This window comes from Balaenoptera ricei, chromosome 2 (assembly GCF_028023285.1).
Source record: "Balaenoptera ricei isolate mBalRic1 chromosome 2, mBalRic1.hap2, whole genome shotgun sequence".
Classification (NCBI taxonomy): Eukaryota; Metazoa; Chordata; class Mammalia; order Artiodactyla; family Balaenopteridae; genus Balaenoptera; species Balaenoptera ricei.
In genome coordinates, this window is record NC_082640.1 from 111,150,209 (window position 1) to 111,174,363 (window position 24,155).

Genomic DNA, 24,155 nt, shown 5'->3' on the forward strand with positions numbered 1-24,155 from the left:
ACTTGTCACTGTTTTAGGCTCTGGGAATACAGTGGTGAATGAGAAATGCATCGTTCCTATAATTTAGTGGAAAAGATAGACATTGGACAGGTCAGTACAAGCATGAAGAACATTAGGAAGGAAGTCTGTCAGGTGCTATGGAAATGTATAGGAGAGATGTCTCACCTGGGTTAGGGAGTCAGGGAGAGAAGTATCAGAATCATAAGCATTCTGACAGTATTAATTTATTTATTGTTTTGCTCCCTGATGTAACCCAGGGCCTAGAACAGAGTTTGATACATAAAAGGGACTCATTCAAGGCCTGCTACATGCCAGGCTGTGTTCCTAGGATATGAGAATACATTGATTAACAAAAGAGACAACACTTTTGTTTTAAAGGAGCTTAATTTCTAGTGGAAGAAGACAACAAATAATTATCATTTTTGACATATGCTAAAATAAATGAACAAGGTCGTGTGTTACAGAATGAATGTGGGCCCTACTATAAGGATACTCAAGGAGCATCTGCAAAGGTATCATCTGAACCAAGTCCTGAAGAATGGCAGGCACATCAAAAGCCAGGGCAGTCATATTCCAGGCAAATGATACGGCATGTGCCAAGGTCCTGGTGCAGGGAAGGATTTGGAATGTCCCAGGAACGGAATGAAGGTCTGAATGTTTGTGCTGGAAGTGAGTCAAGTGATGCAAGGTGAAAATGGAGAGAAAGGCCATGATCATGTAGGCCTTATAGGCTTTGGTGTAGGGAGCTTGAATTTTATTCTAAGTGCAATGGTCATCCATCAGAGGGATTGGGGTGATGGAAGAGAATTGAAGATACTGTCTGATGGAAGCAGGTTCTGGATTGGACCTGTGTTCCATCTCTCCCTGACCCCGTGAAGCAGTAGGACCACTGCCATGGGGCTCTGACAATGTCCTAGCAGAAGTTTTTTCTTTGGGTTGAATAATAACAGGGCGGTTATGTTTTCAAGCTTGAAATCTTTGTCTTATCACTCTAGAGCAGCTTAATATATAGCAGGACACCTATGTTCTGTGATCCTGAGAAAAGCAGAAGCATAAAGAGAGAAAGCCATTGGGACTTGTGACCATGGAGAGTAAAATGGCCAGGGATATGGCTCATCACCATGAACTCGTTTATCTGAGGAAAGTTTGACTGATTGTTATTTTTGTCTAGGCAGCAGAGACGAAAGCAGCTCATGAAGCAGAAGGAAAAGTGGAGTCTGAGAAGGCAGAGTAAGTTCTTGGTAGCATGGACTGCTCTAATTGCTGTGCTTGATAGTTCTTGCTGTTAACTACTATTTTGTTGTTATGGTAAATAGAAAGCTTGATTTCTATTAATATAAGAAACAGATATTGTGCAAGCCCTGAACATAGAAAAGCCATTTCTTTTTTTTCGTTTTTATGGCTGAGTAATATTCCATTGTATATATGTGTGTGTGTGTGTGTATCCTTTATCCATGCAGCTACTGATGGACACTTCAGTTGCTTCCATATCTTGGCTATTGTAAATAATGCTGCTGTGAACACTGGGGTGCATGTATCTTTTGGAATTACTGTTTTCGTTTTCTTTGGATATATACCCAGGAGTGAAATTGCTGGATCATATAGTAGATCTATTTTTAGTTTTTTGAGGAATCTCCATACTGTTTTCCATAGTGGCTGCACCAATTTACATTCCCACCAACAGTGCACAAGGGTTTCCATTTCTCCACATCCTGACCAGGACTTGTTATTTGTTGTCTTTTTGATGATAGCCATTCTGGCAGGCGTGAGGTTTTGTGGTTTTGATTTGCATTTCCCTGATGATTAGTGATGGTGAGCATCTTTTCATGTGTGGATACATTTCTTTTTACCCCAGCTATACAATAAACACAATCTAATAATTTTGTTCACTTTAGACTCCAAATAGTAGATCAGAGTTTCACCATCTGAACGAGCAAATTATCAAACACTCACACTTAGCAACTTCATATAATGTTGATGATGGTGATATCTAGTAATTACTGAATAACTATTACATACCAGGCCTTTTGCTAAGCTCTTTTATACAATATCTCATTTAATTCCTACGACAAACTTAGAAGAATAGGTACTATTGGTAATGCCCATGAAAGCCTAGAAAATAAAGGACAGCATTTCTGAAGGGGAAAAAGGTTGGTAAGGCAAAGTTCAGAAGAACTTGTATATAACTGATGTACGCCTGTGACTGTGACTCATCAAAGCAGGCACCGCTCCTCAATACAAAGTTGACATCCAAGCACTATGGGTAATAAAGACCTGAGGTTCCCACCCTCAAGGAATAATACATCTCCCACCCCTCTCAGCCAAGATTTCTCTTTAGCTTCCCTGCCAGGGCCAGGCCTCCCTCTCCCCTCCATGATGAGTGGGCTTCTCGTTCCTGCAGCATGGAAGATGGGGAGAAAGAGAACACAGCCAAAGAAGAAGAGCAGGCCGAGGCCGGGTGGGCAGACGTGACCAAAAGGAAGAAGCGATGGTGTGGCCAGAAAATTGAGAAGCCCGAAGCCCTCATGGCCAGTTTCTTTAAAGGGCTGGAAATCTATCAGACCAAGTTGCTGGTGAGTGCTCCGGCCCTGGCCCGCTCAGGTGCAGGCGCTGGCCTGGGCAGACCTCAGAGAAGTGGCCACTGACTTTGTTTCACATTTGGTTAGTCGTTCTTCCTCGTCTTTCTCATTCCTCTTCCTTCCCTCTTCTCGATTATCTGTCTGTCCCTTCTGTGTCGGAGGGAAAGGAAAAGGGAAAAGGCAAGTGCTCCAGCTCCTCTGCCCCGCCCTCTCTCTAGGAGAGCTGCTCCTTTATGTGTGCTAGGTGGGGACTTGGCCCATCCTGGTCCAAAACTTCAGAAGTAGTGCGATCATTCAGATGCAGAAAGAACATTCCTGTGTTGTGTTCGGTTCTCACACGAGTCCTCAAAAGCTCTGTTACTCCACACACCCTCAGCCCTCAGCCCAGCTTGTAATATCCTTTCTCTGGCAAATTGCCCACTGCGGCACAGTTGCTGAAGGCCAGGACTACACCTCCCAGCACCATTGGGGGGAGCCCCCTCCACAGAGAGGGTGAGAGTTTCCCCAAGCAGCTACCATTCCGGTCTTCAAGTGTCGATTTTTCCAGGGAAGATGGCAGTGGGTATGGGAATGGTTCCCCCTAAAAGGGGAGAGGCAGTAGCGCTGGGTCTGTGACTTACAAAGAGACAGAGACTCTCAGCCTCAGTCTGGCTGCAGCCAGGGTGGGAGCTTCAGGGGTCTTTGGTGGGCCTAGATCACTCATAATTTCCAAGCTGACTGCTTACTTGCTGTGTGGAGGGTACACGCACATGCGCATGGACACGCGCACATGTACCTTCACAACAGCATGAGTCCTGTGCTGGCGGCGTGTTTAGGCATTTGTTTCCCTGAGGTTTAAACCAGAGCAGGGTTCCCTTGAGCATCATTCTAAGCAATTTTTTAAAAAATCATCATTTTTGGTTCCCCCCAATAAGTCAAAAGAAGGCCCGGCTAGTCCTAGATGAGTGGTTACCAAAGAGTAGGACTAGTCCTGTGTAAACTTCTAATCAGAGAAGATCATCGGTGTGAAAGAGGGAAGGTCCTTCTCCCTGCCAAAGCTCTTCTACTTCTGCCTGTCCTTTTCTTTTCAGCACTACCTGGCCAGGAATTTCTACAACCTGAGGTTCCTTGCTCTGTTTGTAGCCTTCGCTATCAACTTCATCCTGCTCTTTTACAAGGTGATGCTTCATTCAGGGGGTATTTGGTGAATAGATTATATACTTTTTAAAAAGTAATAGAGGTTATGCTCTTAATTCAAGCAAAAACTCTAATATCTAAGGAAATTTCTAAGACACTGGCTTCTAAAAAAAGGACATTGTCTTTAGCAATGGGGAGAATGGAGAGACTGGTGGTAAGGGAAGCCAGTTAGGGCACCATTTCAATCATTCAGGCTTGTTTGAGTTATTACTTAATTCTTCAGACATTTGTTGGGTGTCTACAATGGGCTAGACCCTATATTAGGAGCTGTAAGGTATTTCAAACTGAATAATAAATACAGTTCTTTCCCTGGGGAATAAGGTAACAAAGAACCATGATAGTTGGCCCATATGTTAGAACTATTATGAAGGAAGAATTAATAGGAGTTGGTTTCTGGATGTGGAAGACAGGGACTCATCAAGACAAATGAAGATTTTGAATGTTGGTAAGTGGGTCTTGTACACTGTAGATGCATAATGAATGTTAGTAGAATGAATTAATGAATGCTGTAGGTCCTGGATTCTTTTTTTGACATAGTCTTTAACTGGCTATTCTGTCTCTTGCCTCTCTCCCTTCCTATTGAAAACCACAAATCTAATTTTTATAAAACATGCTCTTATCCACATCAATATTGCACTTGATAAACTAATGGCTTTTGCTGTTGCCCATAGCAGAAAAATGGAAGTCTATAGAGGGGCGTGGCGAAGCCTAGCTTTAAGCACATGGAGAGGTTGAGGTGACTCAGCCATGCATGTGGAGACAGCCAGCAGGCAGCTGGACATGCACGGTAACAGCCTCAAAGGCGCAGCTTTGGGAGTCACTGTGTAAGGATGGCAGTGAAGCCACGGGTGTTAATGGCACCTAAGAAAGAAGGGAAATGTCTGCACTTGTGCATAGGCGAGTTTGTCCTAGCCTCCTCCCAGGCTGTAGCATATTTTTTTTTAATTTATTTGTTTTATTTATTTATTTTTGTCTGCGTTGGGTCTTTGTTGCTGCGTGCGGGCTTTCCCTAGTTGCGGCGAGCGGGGGCTACTCTTCATTGTGGTGCGCGGGCTTCTCATTGCTGTGGCTTCTCTTGCTGCAGAGCACGGGCTCTAAGTGCACGGGCTTCAGTAGTTGTGGCACGCGGGCTCAATAGTTGTGGCTCACGGGCTCTAGAGCGCAGGCTCAATAGTTATGGCACATGGGCTTAGTTGCTCCGCAGCGTGTTGGATCTTCCCGGACTAGGGCTCAAACCCGTGTCCCCTGCCTTGGCAGGTGGGTTCTTAACCACTGCGCCACTGGGGAAGCCCCAGGCCATAGCATTTTAAAGATTATCTCCTGCAGCTGAAGGATTGTAGAACATGTAGTAAAACTCTCCTAACTTTTAAATTTTTGGCTTGTTTTCAAGAGAGAGGTTTTGTCTCTTAAAACTTTTGTTTGCAATTATGAGAGATGCTGGAGATTCCCAGGAACAAGGTACCTAAAAACCTCATGCCCTCATTGAGAAATATGGAATCACTACTATTTGCACAGCAAATGCCAGCGGTATGAAATACGTGGGGAGAGCCCAGTGGCGGAGGTCTTTCCGGTGTTTCTAAGAGAGTGTGTGTTTTGGGCCAGGTCACCGAAGAACCTTTAGAAGAAGAGACAGAAGACATTGCAAACCTGTGGAATTCCTTTAATGATGAGGAAGAGGAAGAAGCAGTGGTGTTCTTTGTCCTGCAGGAGAGCACTGGTTACATGGCGCCAACATTGCGAGCCCTGGCCATTATCCACACCATCATTTCTTTAGTCTGCGTGGTGGGCTATTACTGCCTGAAGGTAAGTTGCCAGCCACTCTGAATCTAATCTGACTCCTTGGGGAAGAAGCATCATTTTTGAACCCAGCCAGCCCTTTGTTCTCTAAGACTTTACTAATAGCCTAAGGTTGGTGAGGCCACAGCCTGGGCACCACCCAGGAGCGGGTTAAAACTGCAGACTCTTGCCCCCTACCCAAGCCTTTTAAATCAGAATCTGCAGTGAACATGACCCTCAGGTGATCTGTATTCACACTCTGGTTTGAGAAGCCTTGGTCCAGGAGTCTCACTTCAGCCACCCCTTGTTACATTGCATAGAATCAAAATCATCGGGCTAAGTCACGCATGGAGCTGGTAATGAGGGGCTCTTCTCACCTTTGAATTTATGTTGAAATGTTTATAAAAATGCTTTTCACCTTTCAGAAATTATTAGGTTTTAGCTGTTTGAGATGAGTTACTGTTTCCGTTGTCCTATTACTGCATTAACAAATCAGCCCCCAGAATTCAATGGCTTAAAATGATAACCATTTTATCTCTGATTCTGTGTCTGCCTGGGCGCATTAGAGCGGTTCCTCTGCTCCCTGTGGAAGTGGCCACCTCAGCAACCAGCTGGGAGCTCAGATGGGCTACACTGTCCAAGATGGCCCATGCACGTTGGCAAGGGAACAGCTGGAAGGCTGGGCTCAGTTGGGGTAGCTGGGCCTCTCTCCCGCTCCTTGTAGACTCAGGGCATCTCCCTTTCCATGTGGTCTCTTCACATGCTCTGTCCAGCTGGGTAGCCGGACTTCGTGCATATGATGGCTTGGGTGTCCAAAAAGAGCACAGATGGAAGCTGCTAGCCCTTCTTAAGGCTTAGGCCCAGGACTGGCAAGGTGCCATTTCTACCACATTCTGTTGATTCAAGCAAGTCACAGGGCCAGCCAAGATTCACTGTTGCACAGAGGGTGAAGAGGGGGCTACACAAGGGCATGAATAACAGGAGACATGGTTCTCTGGGGCCATCTTCAGACACTGCTATAGCTAGCTATGTCAATCTTCAGTCATTCTGTTTTGGGTGTTCCAAGTCCAGTTCTGTTTCTACTGCACCACAACTGTTTTTTCTCATTACATTTTTTCTTACTTCTCTTAAGTAGGAAGTTTCCTTGGCCCTACACCAAGCCACCTTTTCCCTGAGAAGAGTCCAGGAAATCTTTTCCTATCCTTGTGGCTCTCACTTCCCCTAGTGGACTGCAGTAGCACTTAGCAAGTCCAGCTGGCTCTGCTGGAGAGACCATGTGTCCTAAACTGCTCTGAGGCCTCCACTGTAACGATGAAAGAATGGATTCTGGAGCCTGGCCTCCGGGGTTGGACCCACAGCTCTGCCACTTAACCTCGCCATTCCTCTGTTTCCTCATCTGCGAAAAAAATGACCATGATAATAATAACACCAACCGCTAAAGTTGCTAAAGGGAGGATTAAGTGAATTAACATGTGTAAAATACTCAGAGCCAGACGTAGTAAACACTAGAGCATGTTCGCTACTATTCCTTAGTTCACCATGTAGAGCTCAGCTTGTCAGCTAGGGTACAGGTAACCTAGAGAAAACAAAAAGAAACACTATCTAGGGAATAAAAATGTGGAAGTTGTACTTACAAGGGAATACAAATTCATAAAAGATTGACGGAGAATGCTTCAAATCGCAGTGATCAGTACTGATCTAAAACTTGCTATTATTATTGTAATTCAGAGTCACCTCGACACACAGCAGACACTAGTCAGGGTGGCTTTCCCTGCTTCCCCTCCCACATGATCCATGAACCAACACCAGGCACTGATTCTGCAGTGTGCAATGTCCATTAGTAGCCTTTGACACCTTCCTGTCATGGTTCTTTTATTCCCTCAGTGTTGTTGCCTTGTTTAAAAAAAAGGGTAAGCAGGAACTATATTCAATATCCTGTGATAAACCATAATGGAAAAGAATATGAAAAAGAAGGTATATATATGTATAACTGAGTCACTTTGCTATATACCAGAAACTAACACAACATTGTAAATCAACTATACTTCAGTGAAATAAATTTTAAAAATAAAAAATAAATAATTAAGGGAGGAAGAAAAAGGGTAAGCAGTAACTCTTTACGAACCATTATCTAAATTTTGCCTTTTTTATCTTGGAAATAAAGGAGCAGCGTGGGTTGGATGGATATCATGAGATTTGAGAAAAGTTATTAGAAGAAACAGTTTGGAGACCAAGGTCTCAGGGATGTTGCCAAGTACCCAGTAGCTTCCTGGGTGGATGAGAAGCCCTAGCTCTGTCTGAGTTAAGTTTTTCTGGCTAGTGGAGCTCTGGCTCTTCTGCCTTCTCATTTCCTGGGATTCCAGTCGTATCCTCTGACCTTGCTCATTCTGTCCCTTATCTGAAGTGTGTGTGTCTGGCGATGGCTGGAGCAAGTGGATTTTCCCAGCATTTTCTGTGTATGTACTGCTTTTGTGATAGGTCTTTATAACCATGCCACCATGTGTAGGCTAGAAGCAGTCATAACTATAAGAGAATGGGAAGCGATGGTAGGGAACAAATAAGTGTGCCTGGCAGGAGCTCTTCTCGGAAGGAATGTCAGGAAGAAAACTTCAATAGCAAAAGACTATGCACAGAGCCCAGTGAATCCTCTCGTTGTAACCATTAAGCCATATTTCATTAATCAGAATTCAAAGACATGAGATGAATATGACCCTAGCTATTGAAGGGGGTTGGAACTTTTCATCGTTATTTCTGCAGCTGTCCAATATATTCTAGAATAGTTTATTATGCTTTCTAAGTCTTGGTTTACCTCCAGCCTAAGTGTTTTAGGAGACCTAAGTCATTCGGCCCTGTGATTCATCTAAATGTGGTCTTCTCACCAGGACAGGTCAAGAAGTCCAGTTTGTAATACTATCAGCTGTTTAAAGGATGACCCAAATCATATCAGCTTTGGAGAGGGAGGTGTCTGAGCCAGAGGACTGAGAAGTGATTTCTTTGGCTTTGGACCCACAACTAGGCACCCGAAGAATCCCACTACAAAGAGTTTGCTGCCCTGAAGTTGGAAGGCCAATTTGTGAGCTACGCATGGGAGAGGATGCTTTCGTTAGAAAGCCTTCTCTGAGTAACCAGTGTCTTCCCATTCCTAGGTTCCTTTGGTGGTATTCAAAAGAGAAAAAGAAATTGCCAGGAAGCTGGAGTTTGATGGCCTGTATATCACTGAACAGCCTTCTGAAGATGACATCAAGGGGCAATGGGATCGCTTGGTAATCAACACACCGTAAGTTTCCCCCCACCCCAAAAAGAAAACGGAGTTTCTATTGTAAATAGGATAATACCTTCTTCAGCAGCCCTGGAGACTGATTAATATAAGCCTTCCTTTGGTTTCTGGGACTTGTTTTCTCCCCTGCCTTTTCACAAAGTAACCTATTGTGCCTCCAACAGTTATATGTATCCCTATGCATTTCATGGGGGACAGAGGATATTATCAGAAAGTTCTGAGCATATTTAATTAAGACCGGATGGTCCAGCACAATACTACTTAATCTAGTTTTCCATGTTCAAGTCATACAGTGTTTCCCTGGCCCGGGGTTTCAGTGATCAAGCTGATCAGCTTCTCCAGAGTCCCCAAATGGCACAGCAGCCCTGTGACAGCACCACCTCTGAAGTCTTCTCCCTAAACAAATAGCCTGGTTGGTACTAGAACTCCTCCCAATATAATTTGATAGGCAGTTCCATGGGCAGTTAAAATAGGCCCATCTGAGTGGGGATGTTAGGACCCGTGGGGTGAAGCCTGCCTTCTTGGTAGGCACGTGTACAATTGCTAACGTGGTGGAGACAAGCATTGATTCTAGAGGCAAAGAGGTAGAATACTGAGTCAGCTTTATAACTTAGACACCCGTGACCTAGGGCAAGAGAATCAGGTTTGATAAACCTCAGTTTCCTCTTCATTAATAGAGGGATGAAAATACCACCACCTACAGTCCTGGGAGGACTCATGAATGGATTGTCACGTGCTTGGTACAGTGCCTGGCACGTGGCTGTTCGTTAGTCCCTTCCCCTGTTAAAGAAAAAATATTCATCAGCAGTAAGTCAGACAAATACCATATGATATCACTTATATGTGGAATCTAAAAAATACAACATAGAGAATATAACAAAAAAGAAGCAGACTCACTGATATAGAGAACAAACCAGTGGTTACCAGCGGGGAGAGGGAAGGGAGAAGGGGCGATATAGGGACGGGGAGTAAGAGGTATAAACGATTAGGTATAAAATAAGCTACAAGGATATACTGTACAACACAGGGATTATAGCCAGATGATTAAGATTGTAAATTTTAAGTTATGTACATTTTACCGCAATAAAAATTTAGAAAAAAAAATGACCACCATTAGCAAAGGTGATGCTCTAACGCCAGTGTATTCACAATAGGGAAATGAGAGTTGCAAGATAAATTAATGTGATGAAAGAAAAGTCAAGAAATAGGGCTGAATATGTAAACAAAGATGACTGTTGAAACTCTTGGCTGTGCCAATAAAATATGCACATCTAGAAACAACAACCGTGACCCCTGGAGGAAGAAAATGCCATTTATTCAAAGATGGTTAGGCAAATCGAGAGAGGCAGCTCTACACAGGCACCACTGAGCTTTTTTTAATAGTCCCTAGAAAGGGAAGACTCCTCTCTTAGGGGAAAAAAGGTGTGAGCAGGCAAATCAAAAGCTTCCTTCCGCCTGCAGGTCACTGCCAATCTCCTCACTTAAGGAAAACTAAGGGAAACTACTAAGACTTATTTCTGACCCTTTGTTATTATAGTATAGACATTTTGAATATTAAATAATCTCATTCCTTGGTAAGCTTTCTGTAATTATCAGTAACGCTTGTGTCTGTGGCACGATATAGCCTAAAAGTCCCAGTAAAAACGCAATTCAGTTTCTAGAAATTTATCCTAAGGAGATGATAATGAGACAAGAACACCAAACTGTTTTAACAAGGACAGTTGCTGACATTTATTTGAAGTGGCTGAAATGCCCATGAATAGGGAAACGCATGTATAAGTAAAACAACTGTTTTAAAACATTTAGATCAATGAACTTTGATTATTTCTTCACGATAATGGCATCATTGTACATGTAGTGCTTTGTAACCTGCTTTTTTTTGAGTTAACTATATGTCATGGAGAGCTTTCTTTTTTAATTTTATTTTTGTATTGTTAAATACACATATAGAAGAAAATATAAAAATGTGTAAGTATATTTTAAAGTACAGTAATAAAATGAACTACAAAGCTTTAAAACTGGAACATCGCTGAAGACTTTGAGGTCCCAGACGTTATCCTCTCTGGCCCCTATCCTCCCCAGGCCCCAGCTAACCACCCTCCTGACTTTAGTGCTCTCCATTCTTTTGCCTTAGTTTATAGTGTTACCACTTAGGTATGTGTCCCTAGATACATGGTTTCATCTTAACTAGTTTTGAGCTTTATATACATGGAGTTATACCATATGCATTGTACTGTCATTTGAATCTTTTGTTCAGCACCCTCTTCAAGAACTCATCTGTTGAATACGTTGATATGTGTGGCCCGAGTTGGTCATTTTCAAAACTGTAGCATTTTCCATTAGGAGTATATTATTGTGCATTTATCCATTTTCCTGACAGTGGCTATTTCAACTGTTTCCCACTAGTGTCTGTTGGAAACAAACAGTGCTGTAAGGACTATTTTTATACCTGGTGCACAAGTAAAAGAGTTTCTCCGGAGTAGGTAGCAGGAGACGAATTTGCTGAATAGGATATGCAAATGTTTGTCCCCATTTACATTAAACCAGCACCCTGTGAGAATTCCTGCTTCTCTGCCTCCTCGTCAGCGCTTGTTATCCTCAGATAACTTTGCTCATCTGGTAGGCGTGTAATAGCATCGCATTGTGCATTCTGCTGGTTTCTAAGAGGTTGAGCAGCTTATGTTGTTTTTCTTGACCATTCACATATATATCTGTCACTTATTTATGCATTTCCCTGCTGAAGGTTCTTGGCTTACCCCACACTTAAAGGAATATTACCAAGTGGAATTATGTCTTCTACCTTGAAGGAGCTTACGTACCTGGTCAGGAGACAAGAATATTCAGATCAAAGTAAGATTACATCTGTGAAAGGGTCTTGACCGGAGCCTTTAGTCACTGGCCCTTCAGGATCACTTGTGGAATTTTCCACTTATGCCAAAATGTGGCCGACCCTGAGTTGTATCTTTTTTTTTTTTTTTTTTTTTTTTTTAAATTTATTTATTTTATTATTTTTGGCTGTTTTGGGTCTTCGTTTCTGTGCAAGGGCTTTCTCTAGTTGCGGCAAGCGGGGGCCACTCTTCATCGCGGTGCGCGGGCCTCTCACTATCGTGGCCTCTCTTATTGCGGAGCACAGGCTCCAGACACGCAGGCTCAGTAGCTGTGGCTCACGGGCCCAGTTGCTCTGCGGCATGTGGGATCTTCCCAGACCAGGGCTCGAACCCGCGTCCCCTGAATTGGCAGGCAGATTCTCAACCACTGTGCCACCTGGGAAGCCCCCTGAGTTGTATCTTACAGACCATTTTTTTCTAAAAGATTTAAGAGAAAGGTGATACCAGTGTGGACAGAGGAAGACTGGCTTGTTTTTATTTGTTTTATTTTGGATTCTAAATACCATACATGAAAAAAAAAAATCAAGTAGCAGAAAAATGGACAAAGAAGGAAGTCAAAATAATTACTTCCATCCCCCATAGATAAAATCTATTAGCAGTTTGCTTTGTTTTTAAGTGGCATTTGGATGTTTAAGACCAAGACTGCTGGTGACTTCCCTGGCAGTCCAGTGGTTATGACTTCGCCTTCCAGTACAGGGGGTGTGTGTTCGATCCCTGGTCGGGGGAACTAAGATCCCACTTGCCGCGCGGCCAAAAAAGCAAAACAGAAGCGATATTGTAACAAATTCAGTAAAGCTTTAAAAACGGTCCACATCCCAAAAGAATCTTAAAAAAAAAAAAAAAAAAGACCAAGACTGCTTTAAAGATCCAAAAAAATTTTTTTGTTTTGTTTAAAGATTGCCACCCTGTTGTAAGAGAGGTGCCAATTGCTCAGGGTTATTCTTCTGAGAGGTCCACGAACAGAGGGAGGCCCCCCCCTTCCTCATCACCAACTTGGGTGGCCTCTATAGCATAGGGGACTGTTGTGTTCCAGAGCTAACAAGAACGATTTACAAATGAAGGAAAACAGAAGTAAGAATGTTTGCACCAAGGGCCAGAGGTTCCTTGGCTGCAAACTAGACTCCCAAGGAACCTCTCAGGAAGGACTGATCATTCTGGAGGGGAGCAAAATATTTTAAATGGTTTCTACCAACATACCTGAAAGTAACAGTTATTTCTCGACTTTAACAATAAGAAGGTATTTGCAGTGGAGCTGGTACTAGCTACTTGCCAGAAGAAAGCTGTTCCCTCTGTGGGGTTAAGGTTGGGATGGCATAGGAACCACCTCCAGAGGAGAGAGGGATCTCATTCCCAGGAAAAGCGCACCCCACAGGAGTTAGTTATGCAGGAATGGAGAACAGAGCAGAAAAGCACTCCATTAAGAAAACCCCCGTGTAAATTAACTAACGGTGATTTCCAGACGGGAAGCTTCATAGTTAGTTAGGGATCTTGTCTACACCTCCCACCACCGTGTCCCCAGCACCTACCCCAGTTACTGCCATAAAGCGGGCACTCAGTGAAGGAAGGTTGAATGCATGTGTTTCCTGCAGGGTTTGGTTTCTAGTTACACTGAGCCCAAGACACATATCCCTGCCTCTAGCTAGTCTGTCATCACAATTCCTGGCTCTTAACCATAATTTTGAAGTAGAAAATGCAAAGGAGCTTTCCAAGTGTTTCAGAACTCACCACAAAGCAGTGAAACCAGAAATCAGACCTGCGGTGACTCTGAACTTCAATCAGGTCTTGAATTCTTCAATGAGCAGGACAAAACCCCAAAAGATCACAGGTCCAGACACTCAAACTGCAAAGTTTCTTGATGTGCTTGCCTTGATGTTGTTAAGAATCTCCCTGTTTCATTTTCTTCTTCAGATCTTTTCCTAATAACTACTGGGACAAGTTTGTAAAGAGAAAGGTATGCCTTGTTGGGGGGCAGGGCAGGGGGAGTAAATTCCATGACCTCCAAAGAAATGTAGATTGTTTTTTTTTAAGTTCTCCATATACGAACATGAATGAATGTAATGGTGCTTTTATGATGCTATCTCGAGAAGAGTAAGTCACAGAAGGGGTTTTATATGGACGCATGGAGGTTTGGGGCTTAGTTCCTATACTCATCTGCCTTAATCAGCTTAACAAAATCACTGTTTTGTACATACTAGGATTTTTCTCTCCTCCTAAATGATAGCTAGAAAAGCAGTTTTCACTTAATTGTCTTTATCACTTCTCTTTTCTCTGGAGGTTATTTTTTTTCTCTTTATTTTCCTTTTGCATTTTGACTCATGTCTTTATCAACCCCTTGGAAGAGCCCAGAGCGTAACACAGCTCTGACGGCACTGGGGCTGGAGAAAACATTGGTGGTGACGCACGGCCCGAGCTCACCCTGTCATCCTCTCTGCTTTAGGTGATCAACAAGTATGGAGATCTCTACGGAGCAGAACGCATCGCTGAACTCCTGGGGTTGGACAAAAATGCCCTCGACTTTAGCCCCGTAGAAGAGACCAAAGCAGAGGCAGCCTCCCTGGTGTCATGGTACAGAGCTTAGGAGTTAAATCCCGAAGTCTGGCTGACTAGACCCTTTATCTTTCCAGTTCTCTTCCCTGTGCTACAGGGAAAACTCAGAATCATGTCTTCGCTGTCTTAGACTCTGGTCTCGCCTAAGTGTTTCTTCTAGGTTCTAAAATATGGGGGGGAGAGCAATGCTTTAAAAAAATCCTAAAGACTTATCAGCCTTTATGCCTGATAGAGCTGAAAGAGAAAGACTAATTAAAATTTCAGGGTGTGTGATTCAGCCATTCTCATTCTCATGGTGAACACATACAACTTGATAAAGCTCAGAGCTGTATTTAGGTTATTAAACCCGAGAGAGAAAAAAATTCATTTTTTCCCCTTATTAAACACTTAACTAAATCTTGACATTTTTAAGTTTTGAAATGATTTGTTCCCCTTTAGGCTAAGTTCCATCGACATGAAGTACCATATCTGGAAGCTGGGAGTTGTGTTTACTGACAATGTAAGTATGGCATCTGGGAAAGCAAAATTCTGTGCCCCAAGTCCAGGGATGTCATTAGATGCCACAGAGAAACAAGCTATGGAGGCGGCTCAGGAAGATGCAGGGAGTGCTTGTCAAAGACAGAGGGCCCTAGGGTGCTGGGGGGACACTCCTCTCTTGTGCAGTAGTATAAGGCAGATGGGGCTTGACTTGGGCAATTCTTGAGCCAGCTCAAAGCACCTCAGCCCCCCGAATGCCTGAAAAGCTGCTCAATTTCTTCCATTTCCCCAGTCCTTTCTCTACCTCGCCTGGTACACGACCATGTCAGTCCTGGGCCACTACAACAACTTCTTCTTCGCTGCTCATCTGCTGGATATCGCGATGGGCTTCAAGACTCTGAGGACTATTCTGTCATCTGTCACTCACAATGGCAAACAGGTATGGGGTTTATACTGCTGCAGAACGGGAGGGACCTAGATATGGTTAGGAAAAAACATAACCAGTGGGCTTCCCTGGTGGCGCAGTCGTTGAGAACCCTCCTGCCAATGCAGGGGACACGGGTTCGAGCCCTGGCTGGGGAGGATCCCACATGCCGCGGAGCAACTAAGCCCGTGTGCCACAACTACTGAGCCTACGCTCTGGAGCCCGCGAGCCACAGCTGCTGGGTCCACGTGCCACAACTCCTGAGGCCCATGCACCTAGAGCCCGTGCTCTGCAACAAGAGAAGCCACTGCAATGAGAAGCCCGTGCATCGCAACAAAGAGTAGCCCCCGCTTGCATCAGCTAGGGAAAGCCCGCACGCAGCCATGAAGACCCAATGCAGCCAAAAAAAAAAAAGAACCAATGACTTAGATATATATAGATCTATACATATAAACACATATATACAGCTATATGTGTATATAGGTAGACATATATAGCTATATATGTTATATACATGTATGTGTGCATTTCTATATATACCTATATAGTCATTGCTTATATATCTATATAGTCATTGCTCTACATCCAGTCTCATCAATATCCAGTCTGTCTTCTACAGAATTGTCAGGGTCAATCCCTTGATTAAAGTCCTCTAATGGCTCCTCCTGCGAACAAATTCAAACTCCCTAGCATTTTATTCCTCATTAAGTACAAATCCATGAATGAGACATGTTCCCTCATATCTCTAAATATTTATAGGAGAAGGGAGAAAAGAAAGGAGTTGTTAATATGTACCCAGCTTGGTACAGCCATTATGGGAGACAGTATGGCGGTTCCTCAAAAAATTAAGTATAGAACTGCCATATGATCCAGCAGTTGCACTTCTGGGTATATATATCTGAAGGAGATGAAATCAGTATCTCAAAGAGATATCTACATTCCCATGTTCGTAGCAGCATTATTCCCAATAGCCAAGATATGGAAACAACCTGTATCCATCAATGGATGAATGGATAAACAAAATTTGTTATGAACATACAGTAGAATATCATTCAGCCATTAAAAAAAGGAAATTCTGCCTTTTGCAACAACATAAATGAGCCTAGAGGGCATTCTGGTAAGAGAAATAAGCCAGACACAGAAAGACAAATACTGTATGGTGTCACTTATATGTGGAATCATAAAAAAGGCAAACTTCTAGAACCAGAGAGTAGAGCAGTAGTTACCAGGGGCTGGGTGTGTTGGGGGAAATGGGGAGCATTGGTCAAAGAGTACAAACTTTGAGTTATTAAATAAATTAGTTCCGGGGATCTAATGTAAAGCATGGTGGTTATAGTTAAAAATGCTGTATTGTATACTTGAAATTTGCTAAGAGAGGAGATCTTAAGTGTTCTCAGCACACATACACACACATACACACACACACGCGCACGCGCGGTAACTGTGTGAGGTGATGGATATGTTAATTAACTTGATTATGGTGATCATTTTATAATGTATGCATATATTAAATCATCACATTGCACACCTTAAAAAATAAAAATTCCAACCAGAAAAAAAGTCAGATTAACCTTTAATTGTTCTAAAATGAAAGGGTGCTAGATCATCAGGTATTACGATGGTTTATTTCTTCTAGGCTTCTGGTAGCGGCACCAGTTTCTTGGTTGAAACTAAAAAGAATGGAGGAAAGCTAGAGATAGAAATTTGCTGCCACATACAAGAAGCTAAAGTTTGGGGAGGTAATAAGAGAACCTGTGATACAGATGTTTGCTTAGAGAGTGGTAAATACTTCCTTATAGGTTCCTGGGAGAAAGGGCATTGTGTATTATTTTTCCATGTGTGTCTTGGGAAGTTTTATCCTATAAAGGTGCCGTTTCCCAAAACGGGATTTATGGAATGCCAGTTGTTCTTTTAGAATTCTTTTCTTCCCCTTTACTTAGATATAGAAAGTTTAAATTTTATTGATTTGGTTTAACGGCGTTATACAAAACTGTACCTTAAATGAAAAGTTTAAACAATGAATTTCTTTTAATTAAAAAAATTTTTTATTGGAGTATAATGGATGTACAATGTTGTGTTAGTTTCAGGTGTACAGCAAATTGAATCAGTTATACATATACATATATCCACTCTTTTTTTAGATTCTTTTCCCATATAGGCCATTAGAGAGTATTGAGTAGAGTTCCCTGTGCCATACAGTAGGTTCTTATTAGTTATCTGTTTTATATATAGGAGTATATATATGTCGATCCCAATATCCCAATTTATCCCTCACCCCCTTATCCCCTGGTAAGCATAAGCTTGTTTTCTACATCTGTGACTCTACTTCTGTTTTGTAAATAAGTTCATTTGTACCCATTTTTTTAGATTCCACATATAAGCGATATCATACGGTATTTGTCTTTCTGTGTCTGACTTACTTCATTTAGTATGACAGTCTCTAGGTCCATCCATGTTGCTGCAAATGGCATTATTTTGTTCTTTTTTATGGCCGAGTAATATTCCATTGTATATATGTACCACATCTTCTTTATCCATTCCTCTGTTAATGGACAGTTAGGTTGCTTCCATGTCCTGGCTATTGTAAATAGTGCTGCATATTGGGGTGCATGTATCTTTTCGAATTATGGTTTTCTCAGGGTATATGCCTAGGAGTGGGATTGCTGGGTCATATGGTAGTTCTATTTTTAGTTTTTTAAGGAACCTCCATACTGTTCTCCATAGTGGCTCTATCAATTTACACTCCCACCAACAGTGTAGGAGGGTTCCCTTTTCTCCACGCCCTCTCCAGCATTTATTAAACAATGAATGTCTTATACGAGCTTGCCGACTAGACTCTGGCAAGATTGTTAAAAAAAATAAGCCCAGTTTGTGCCATGTGCTGGGTATTGCAGTAGGCTCACAACCACCCTATAAGGTAAGTGTTACACTCACTTGAGAGAGAAGAGCACTGAGGCTCAGAGAGGCTAAGTGTTTCACCCAAGAGCACACAGCTGCCAAGTGGCAGAACTTAGATTCAAGCCCATTTGGTCCTTGGTGCAAAGCCCACATTCTTTTTTATTTTTAAATTTTATTTATTTATTATTTTTATTTTTGGCTGTGTTGGGTCTTCGTTTCTGTGCGAGGGCTTTCTCTAGTTGCGGCAAGTGGGGGCCACTCTTCATCGTGGTGTGCGGGCCTCTCACTATCGTGGCCTTATTGCGGAGTACAGGCTCAGTAGTTGTGGCTCACGGGCCCAGTTGCTCCACGGCATGTGGGATGTTCCCAGACCAGGGCTCGAACCCGTGTCCCCTGCATTGGCAGGCAGATTCTCAACCACTGCGCCACCAGGGAAGCCCCAAAGCCCACATTCTTTCTCTTTTTCTAAACCGGCTGCTTTCCATGAGGTCTGCTATCCAAGGTTCAAATCACTAAATTCATTGTTCAAGAAGCTGCTGAATATGTCTGTTCTGGTACTTATCATGCCCACTCCCTTTTGTGTAGCAGCTTGAGGGCAAAGATTTTTATGCTGTTTGTTGATCTTCACAGCTCCAGCCCAGCACCTAGTCCCTGGTATAGGCCCGATGAGCAGGTCCTGTGTAGTCCTCATTTATTGTGCCTCTGAAAGCCGAGAAACAAACAGGCCCTGTGACCCTGGCAAAGGTCCAAGGCAGGTGTCTTCGTTATGAAAAATGTCACTTTGCTCAACCGTCATAATTCTTATAGTAACTTCAAAGCTGTGACAATTATCCAGTTCATGGTTAGTTATGAAATATTGTGATGTAGGGATACCCATGAGCCCAAGGAATCTGTAGTTTCTATTTTTTTTAGTTTTAAAAAATTTTATTGAAGTATAGTGGATTTACAATGTTGTGTTGATTTCTTCTGTACTGAAAAGTGACTCAGTTATACATATATGTATATATATATATTTTAAAAATTTTATTGAAGTATAGCTGATTTACAATGTTATATTAATTTCTTGTAGTTTTTTAGAAGCAGCATTAGAACTTATGGTTACCAAAGTGGGGTAGGGAGGGATAATTTAGGAGTTTGGGATTAACATATACACACTATTATATATAAAATAGGTAAACGACAAGGACCTACTGTATATAGCACAGGGAATTATACTCAATATTTTTTTTTTTTTTAAAGGAACCATTTTGAGATATGTCAGAGCACACGGGTTTTTTTTTTGTTTTTTTGTTTTTTTTTAATTTTATTTATTTATGGCTGTGTTGGGTCTTCGTTTCTGTGCAAGGGCTTTCTCTACTTGTGGCAAGCGGGGGCCACTCTTCATTGCGGTGCGCGGGCCTCTCACTATCGTGGCCTCTCTTGTTGCGGAGCACAGGCTCCAGACGCGCAGGCTCAGTAATTGTGGCTCACAGGCCCAGTTGCTCCGTGGCATGTGGGATCTTCCCGGACCAGGGCTCGAACCCGTGTCCCCTGCATTGGCAGGCAGATTCTCAACCACTGCGCCACCAGGGAAGCCCTATACTCAATATTTTGTAACAACCTAAATGGGAAAAGAATTTGAAAAAGAATAGATACATGTATATGTATAACTGAATCACTATGCTGTACTCCTGAAACTAACACAATATTGTAAATCAACTGTACTTCAATTAAATCAATAAAAGCAGCATTAGAGTGAAGCCTTGGGTCACTGCTATCTCTGTGAAAAAACAAAGTAACCATCCTCAGAGCGCCATCACTGTTCTCATCCTTAAATCCCTGTGTAGTTTATATGCGCCCCGTGCAGCTGTTAGTCTGCCTGGGCTGCCATAACAAAATACTGAAGACTGGGGGCTTAGACAACAGACATTGATTTCCTCTCAGTTCTGGAGGCTGGAAGTCCAAGATCAAGGTGTGGGTAGCTTGGTTCCCTCTGAGGCCTCTCTCCTTGGCTTGCAGCTGGCTGCCTCTTGCTGCTTTTTCACTTGATTATCCTTCGATGCATACGGCTACCTGGTATCTCTCCTTCTGAGTCCTACCTCCTCCTCTTGTAAGAACACCAGTCGGATTGAAGCAGGGCCCACCCTCACGGCCTCATTTTAATTAAATCACCTCTTTAAAGGCCCTATCTCCAAATGCAGTCACCTTCAGAGGTGCTGGGGGTTAGGGCTTCAACATACGAATTCCGGGGGAACACAATTTGTTCCATAACAGTCCATCATTACTCTTTTCTCCCAATAAGCCTGTTTCTCTCTGTGATCTTGCTTTCCTTCGGCACCTGCTGTATGACAGCCTTCGTTCCAGACCCCTCATCTTTCCCCTTTCCTCTGTTTTCTTGGAGTCTCCCGCCAACCTTTCAAGGTGGAGAAGACCCACCTCCTCTTCCCTCTCTCTCTCTCTCTCCGCTCCCAGTTGGTCCTGACTGTCGGTCTCCTGGCCGTGGTGGTTTACCTCTATACCGTGGTGGCGTTCAACTTCTTCCGCAAGTTCTACAACAAAAGTGAAGACGACGATGAGCCCGACATGAAGTGTGATGACATGATGACGGTGAGAATTCCCTGTAGGGCCACCTGGTCACCTGGCGTGGCTGGGACAGAAGGGCTGTGGGTAGAGTGGAGACAGAGCAGGACAGAGATGAGAGTAGAATACCGATGTCTCGTCCGAAAGGGAGGTGGGTCCTGGAAAGACAGAAGTGATGGAATAGACCACTTGTCGGGGCCCAGGTGGAAAGAGAAGCACACAGCTAAGCGGATCACCATCCATCCACATCTGTGTGTGGCGAAGACGTGAGTTACCTGTGTCTGTATCTCGTGGAAGTCAAGCTCTGATTCTTTACCTCTGAGAGCTCGGAGCAAAGTCCCATGAATCTGGTGCTCCGTTTATTTCAGCAAGCCAGTGGGTCTTGTTTCAGAAGAGCCATGTCGTCTGAAAAATGTCACAGCAGCAGGACAGGGTCAGGGCGGGGCTGGGGCTCCTGCCAGGCCAGCCCCTGCGGGCATAGAAGGGCACAGCGCAGGGTGAGGCAGCACAGCTGCAGTAGCATCTCCGGACGTTTATCATGACCAGATTTCAGGAAAAGAATGTGTGTATCAGAGACAGGTGACAGTACACTGCCCCCCTGCCCCCGCCTGTGATCGTTTCTCCAGAAAATAGATACGCTTTTTGGCTAAAAACTCTCCGTGTGCTTTCTTGGGGCAGGCAGCCCATGAGACAGCAACACTACAGGCACAAGAGCAACCATATGACCAGCGTGGGCTCCGTGCTGCCGCTGGCTTTTGATTTACCAGCCATAAGACTGCCTCCACACTCCCATCCCGAAGCCATCACAGCCAGTCAGGAGGAGAGACAGAGGGCAGCCTGCGCTGTGAGCCCTGGCCCAGGTGCCTACCTGGAGCACACGGGCACTTGGGAGGAGATTCTGCGGGGAGCCCTGCCCTCCCGGGTGCGCAGAGGATGCCAAGTAGGGGAGGCCTTTTCCCAGAGGCTGTAGCCCGGCCCCAGGTCCAGGCTGGCACTTTAAAATTAAGTGAGAGAAAACTCGTATCTGGCATATGCCATCCTCATCAGGGCAGAAAGTTCTTTTAACTTATACACACCTAGAGTGAATTCTCATATGTGTGTCAAAGAGTTCAAAACTGTTTTTAAGAAAAGAGCAAAAAATACCTTTTAAAGGCTACGTGGAACAGCAATCTTTCCATCTTTATAGACACCAACCTAACCAGAGGGTGTAGAGGACAGAGTCAGCAGCATGAATGTGTTATTGTGAAGAGTACCCTTCTCCTGCCTCAGGGCTGTCACGTTTTGACCTTATTACATGAATGATCTGACCATCTCTGTAAAAACAAAACTCTGCGGCTTTTACCTGAATCGCCATCATTTTTCTTCCCTAGTGTTACCTGTTCCACATGTACGTGGGAGTGAGAGCTGGAGGTGGCATTGGCGATGAAATTGAAGACCCCGCTGGGGACCCGTACGAAATGTACCGCATCGTCTTTGACATTACATTCTTCTTCTTCGTCATTGTCATCCTGCTGGCCATCATCCAAGGTATGCTTGCCGGTTATGTCGTCTGCATGGGGCTCAGTCAATCTGATTCTCTTTGCCTTTCTGCATCTGACTTAATTGTTTTATGTAAAGAGGTTTATGCATTCGCTTACTTGTTAATTCAACAGACATCTCTTGAACGTCTACTATATATAAAGGCAAACATACACCCAGGCACTGATACAGGAAACTTGAGCATCCTTACAGAGGACTCCCCCCCGCCGCCCCGCAGTCCTTCGTTACCCACTCTGAATTGATCATTTGTCTCATTCTGCTTCCTAAGTATCTCCTTTGGCTAGTGCTGCCCCACACCCTCATGATTCCTGCCCTGATCATTTTCCTCCCAGGCAGTGGGGTGGGAAGGAGCAGAAAGAGGAGCTGTGAGAGTGTGACATGTTTTTTCCTTCTTTGCGGGGAGAGGTACTGGTATTTTGGTCAGTAGCTTGTCAGGAATTAGAGCAAGAGGGTGATGAATTCAGTTTGAGTCATGCTGAGTTGAGGTACCTATGAGACATCGTGCAGGCGTTGAGGGCTAATAAGCAGTTAACTGTAATTGGTCTTTCGAGAGACAAGTCAGGAATGGAATAGGATAGAAATATTACATTCAATAAGGACACACAAGACAAATATTAATGAATACAAAAATAAAAGAAATGGGATCCATTGGTGGTGGTGGTCAAAGATGTAGACGTAGAGATTTCCCAGAAGGAAAAGCAAAGACACTGAGGGAGGAGCCCTGATGGATACATATCAATGCCTCAGGGACTAAAAGAGGAAGAGCCGATAAGGAAGACAGAAAGGGAACAGCCAAGCAAAATAGGACAAGGAAGGAAGGACAAGAAGAGAGAGAGTCCAGGAGGAGTGAATAGTTAGCGTCAAATATTGCCGAGAGGCGGAGTAAGAGGAACCGTGAGAAATCGTTAGCCAGGACTCAGCATTTGAAAACACAAGTGTTTTTTCTAATTTTGATTTAATTGTATCATTCAGCTTTATAATTCACTTTTTTTTTTTTTAACAAAACATAATGGCCTCTGCCATTCCATCTATCATTCCTCTGCCCTGACTAAACAGATTATTTGAAGTGTTTTGTTTGTCTTTGTATTTAAAATTCCAGGTCTTATTATTGATGCTTTTGGGGAGCTGAGAGACCAGCAGGAACAAGTACGAGAGGATATGGAGGTACCGTTCTACTAATCCCGACTTGATTTCCGTTATGTCACAGCACATGGATGTTTTAAACAGTAGGTTCTACTCTTATTTAGGGCCAGCCCTAGGCAAAATTACCAACCATGATTGTTTTCCAAGCCTGTCCTCTTCTCTGGGCCCATCTACCAGCTCTGGGCATTTCTTCTGCTCCACCCTCTGTGCTCTGTACCCTACCCGTCCCCCCCCCCCACCCAAACCTGCTGCCTCCAGCATGTCCCAGGCTTAGGAAGGAGCAAGTACCCTCCACTAGGTAGAAGCTAGGTATGTGACACTCTGGAGAAGATGACTAACAGCCTAAAGCAGGAAAAAGAGAAATATTTTACAGTGCCTCTCAATTCAAGCAGAGATCCTCACCCTTTTGCTACCTGCCTGTAATGTCACGCCTACTCATGCCTTTTCTCCCCGTTATTCTTCTTAGACCAAATGTTTCATCTGTGGGATCGGCAATGACTACTTTGACACAACCCCTCATGGTTTTGAAACACACACCTTACAAGAGCACAACTTAGCCAACTACTTGTGAGTATCCTTGGTCGGCAAAGGTGACGGGGCAGGGGGAAGAACAGTGAGTGAAATATAGTTACGTCACGTAGTTCACGCTCTGCCAATGCCTTTTCCTCCTCGGTCTCCGGAAAGTAGAGGCAATTAGGAAAGAACCTGCAGGAGTCCCCGTGAGCCGGTGTCTTTGTCCATATGCCCTGCCCCTCCCCTGTTCTGATAGACGTGCGCTGCAGACTGTTTCTGCTCCAAGCAAATGTCAGCCCCTCAACCTGGAATTAGATCCCATCCCTTCTCAATCAAGGTCATATTAACTCCAGCAAGTT

The 24,155-nt window shown here is 43.7% G+C and overlaps 1 protein-coding gene across 3 annotated transcripts in view; it reads left to right on the plus strand.

Moving 5' to 3' along the window:
* The window catches only part of RYR3 (ryanodine receptor 3), a 553,341-nt gene that overhangs the window by 526,418 nt on the left and 2,768 nt on the right, over positions 1-24,155 (plus strand). For all 3 annotated transcript variants that reach the window (XM_059913701.1, XM_059913702.1, XM_059913703.1), the window contains exons 89-101: positions 1,172-1,230; positions 2,402-2,573; positions 3,650-3,736; positions 5,358-5,558; positions 8,678-8,808; positions 13,605-13,647; positions 14,134-14,261; positions 14,682-14,742; positions 15,013-15,159; positions 20,494-20,628; positions 21,972-22,128; positions 23,240-23,304; positions 23,750-23,850. In XM_059913701.1, coding sequence (XP_059769684.1) covers positions 1,172-1,230; positions 2,402-2,573; positions 3,650-3,736; positions 5,358-5,558; positions 8,678-8,808; positions 13,605-13,647; positions 14,134-14,261; positions 14,682-14,742; positions 15,013-15,159; positions 20,494-20,628; positions 21,972-22,128; positions 23,240-23,304; positions 23,750-23,850 — 1,487 coding nt within the window. The remainder of the gene's footprint in view (positions 1-1,171; positions 1,231-2,401; positions 2,574-3,649; positions 3,737-5,357; positions 5,559-8,677; positions 8,809-13,604; positions 13,648-14,133; positions 14,262-14,681; positions 14,743-15,012; positions 15,160-20,493; positions 20,629-21,971; positions 22,129-23,239; positions 23,305-23,749; positions 23,851-24,155) is intronic.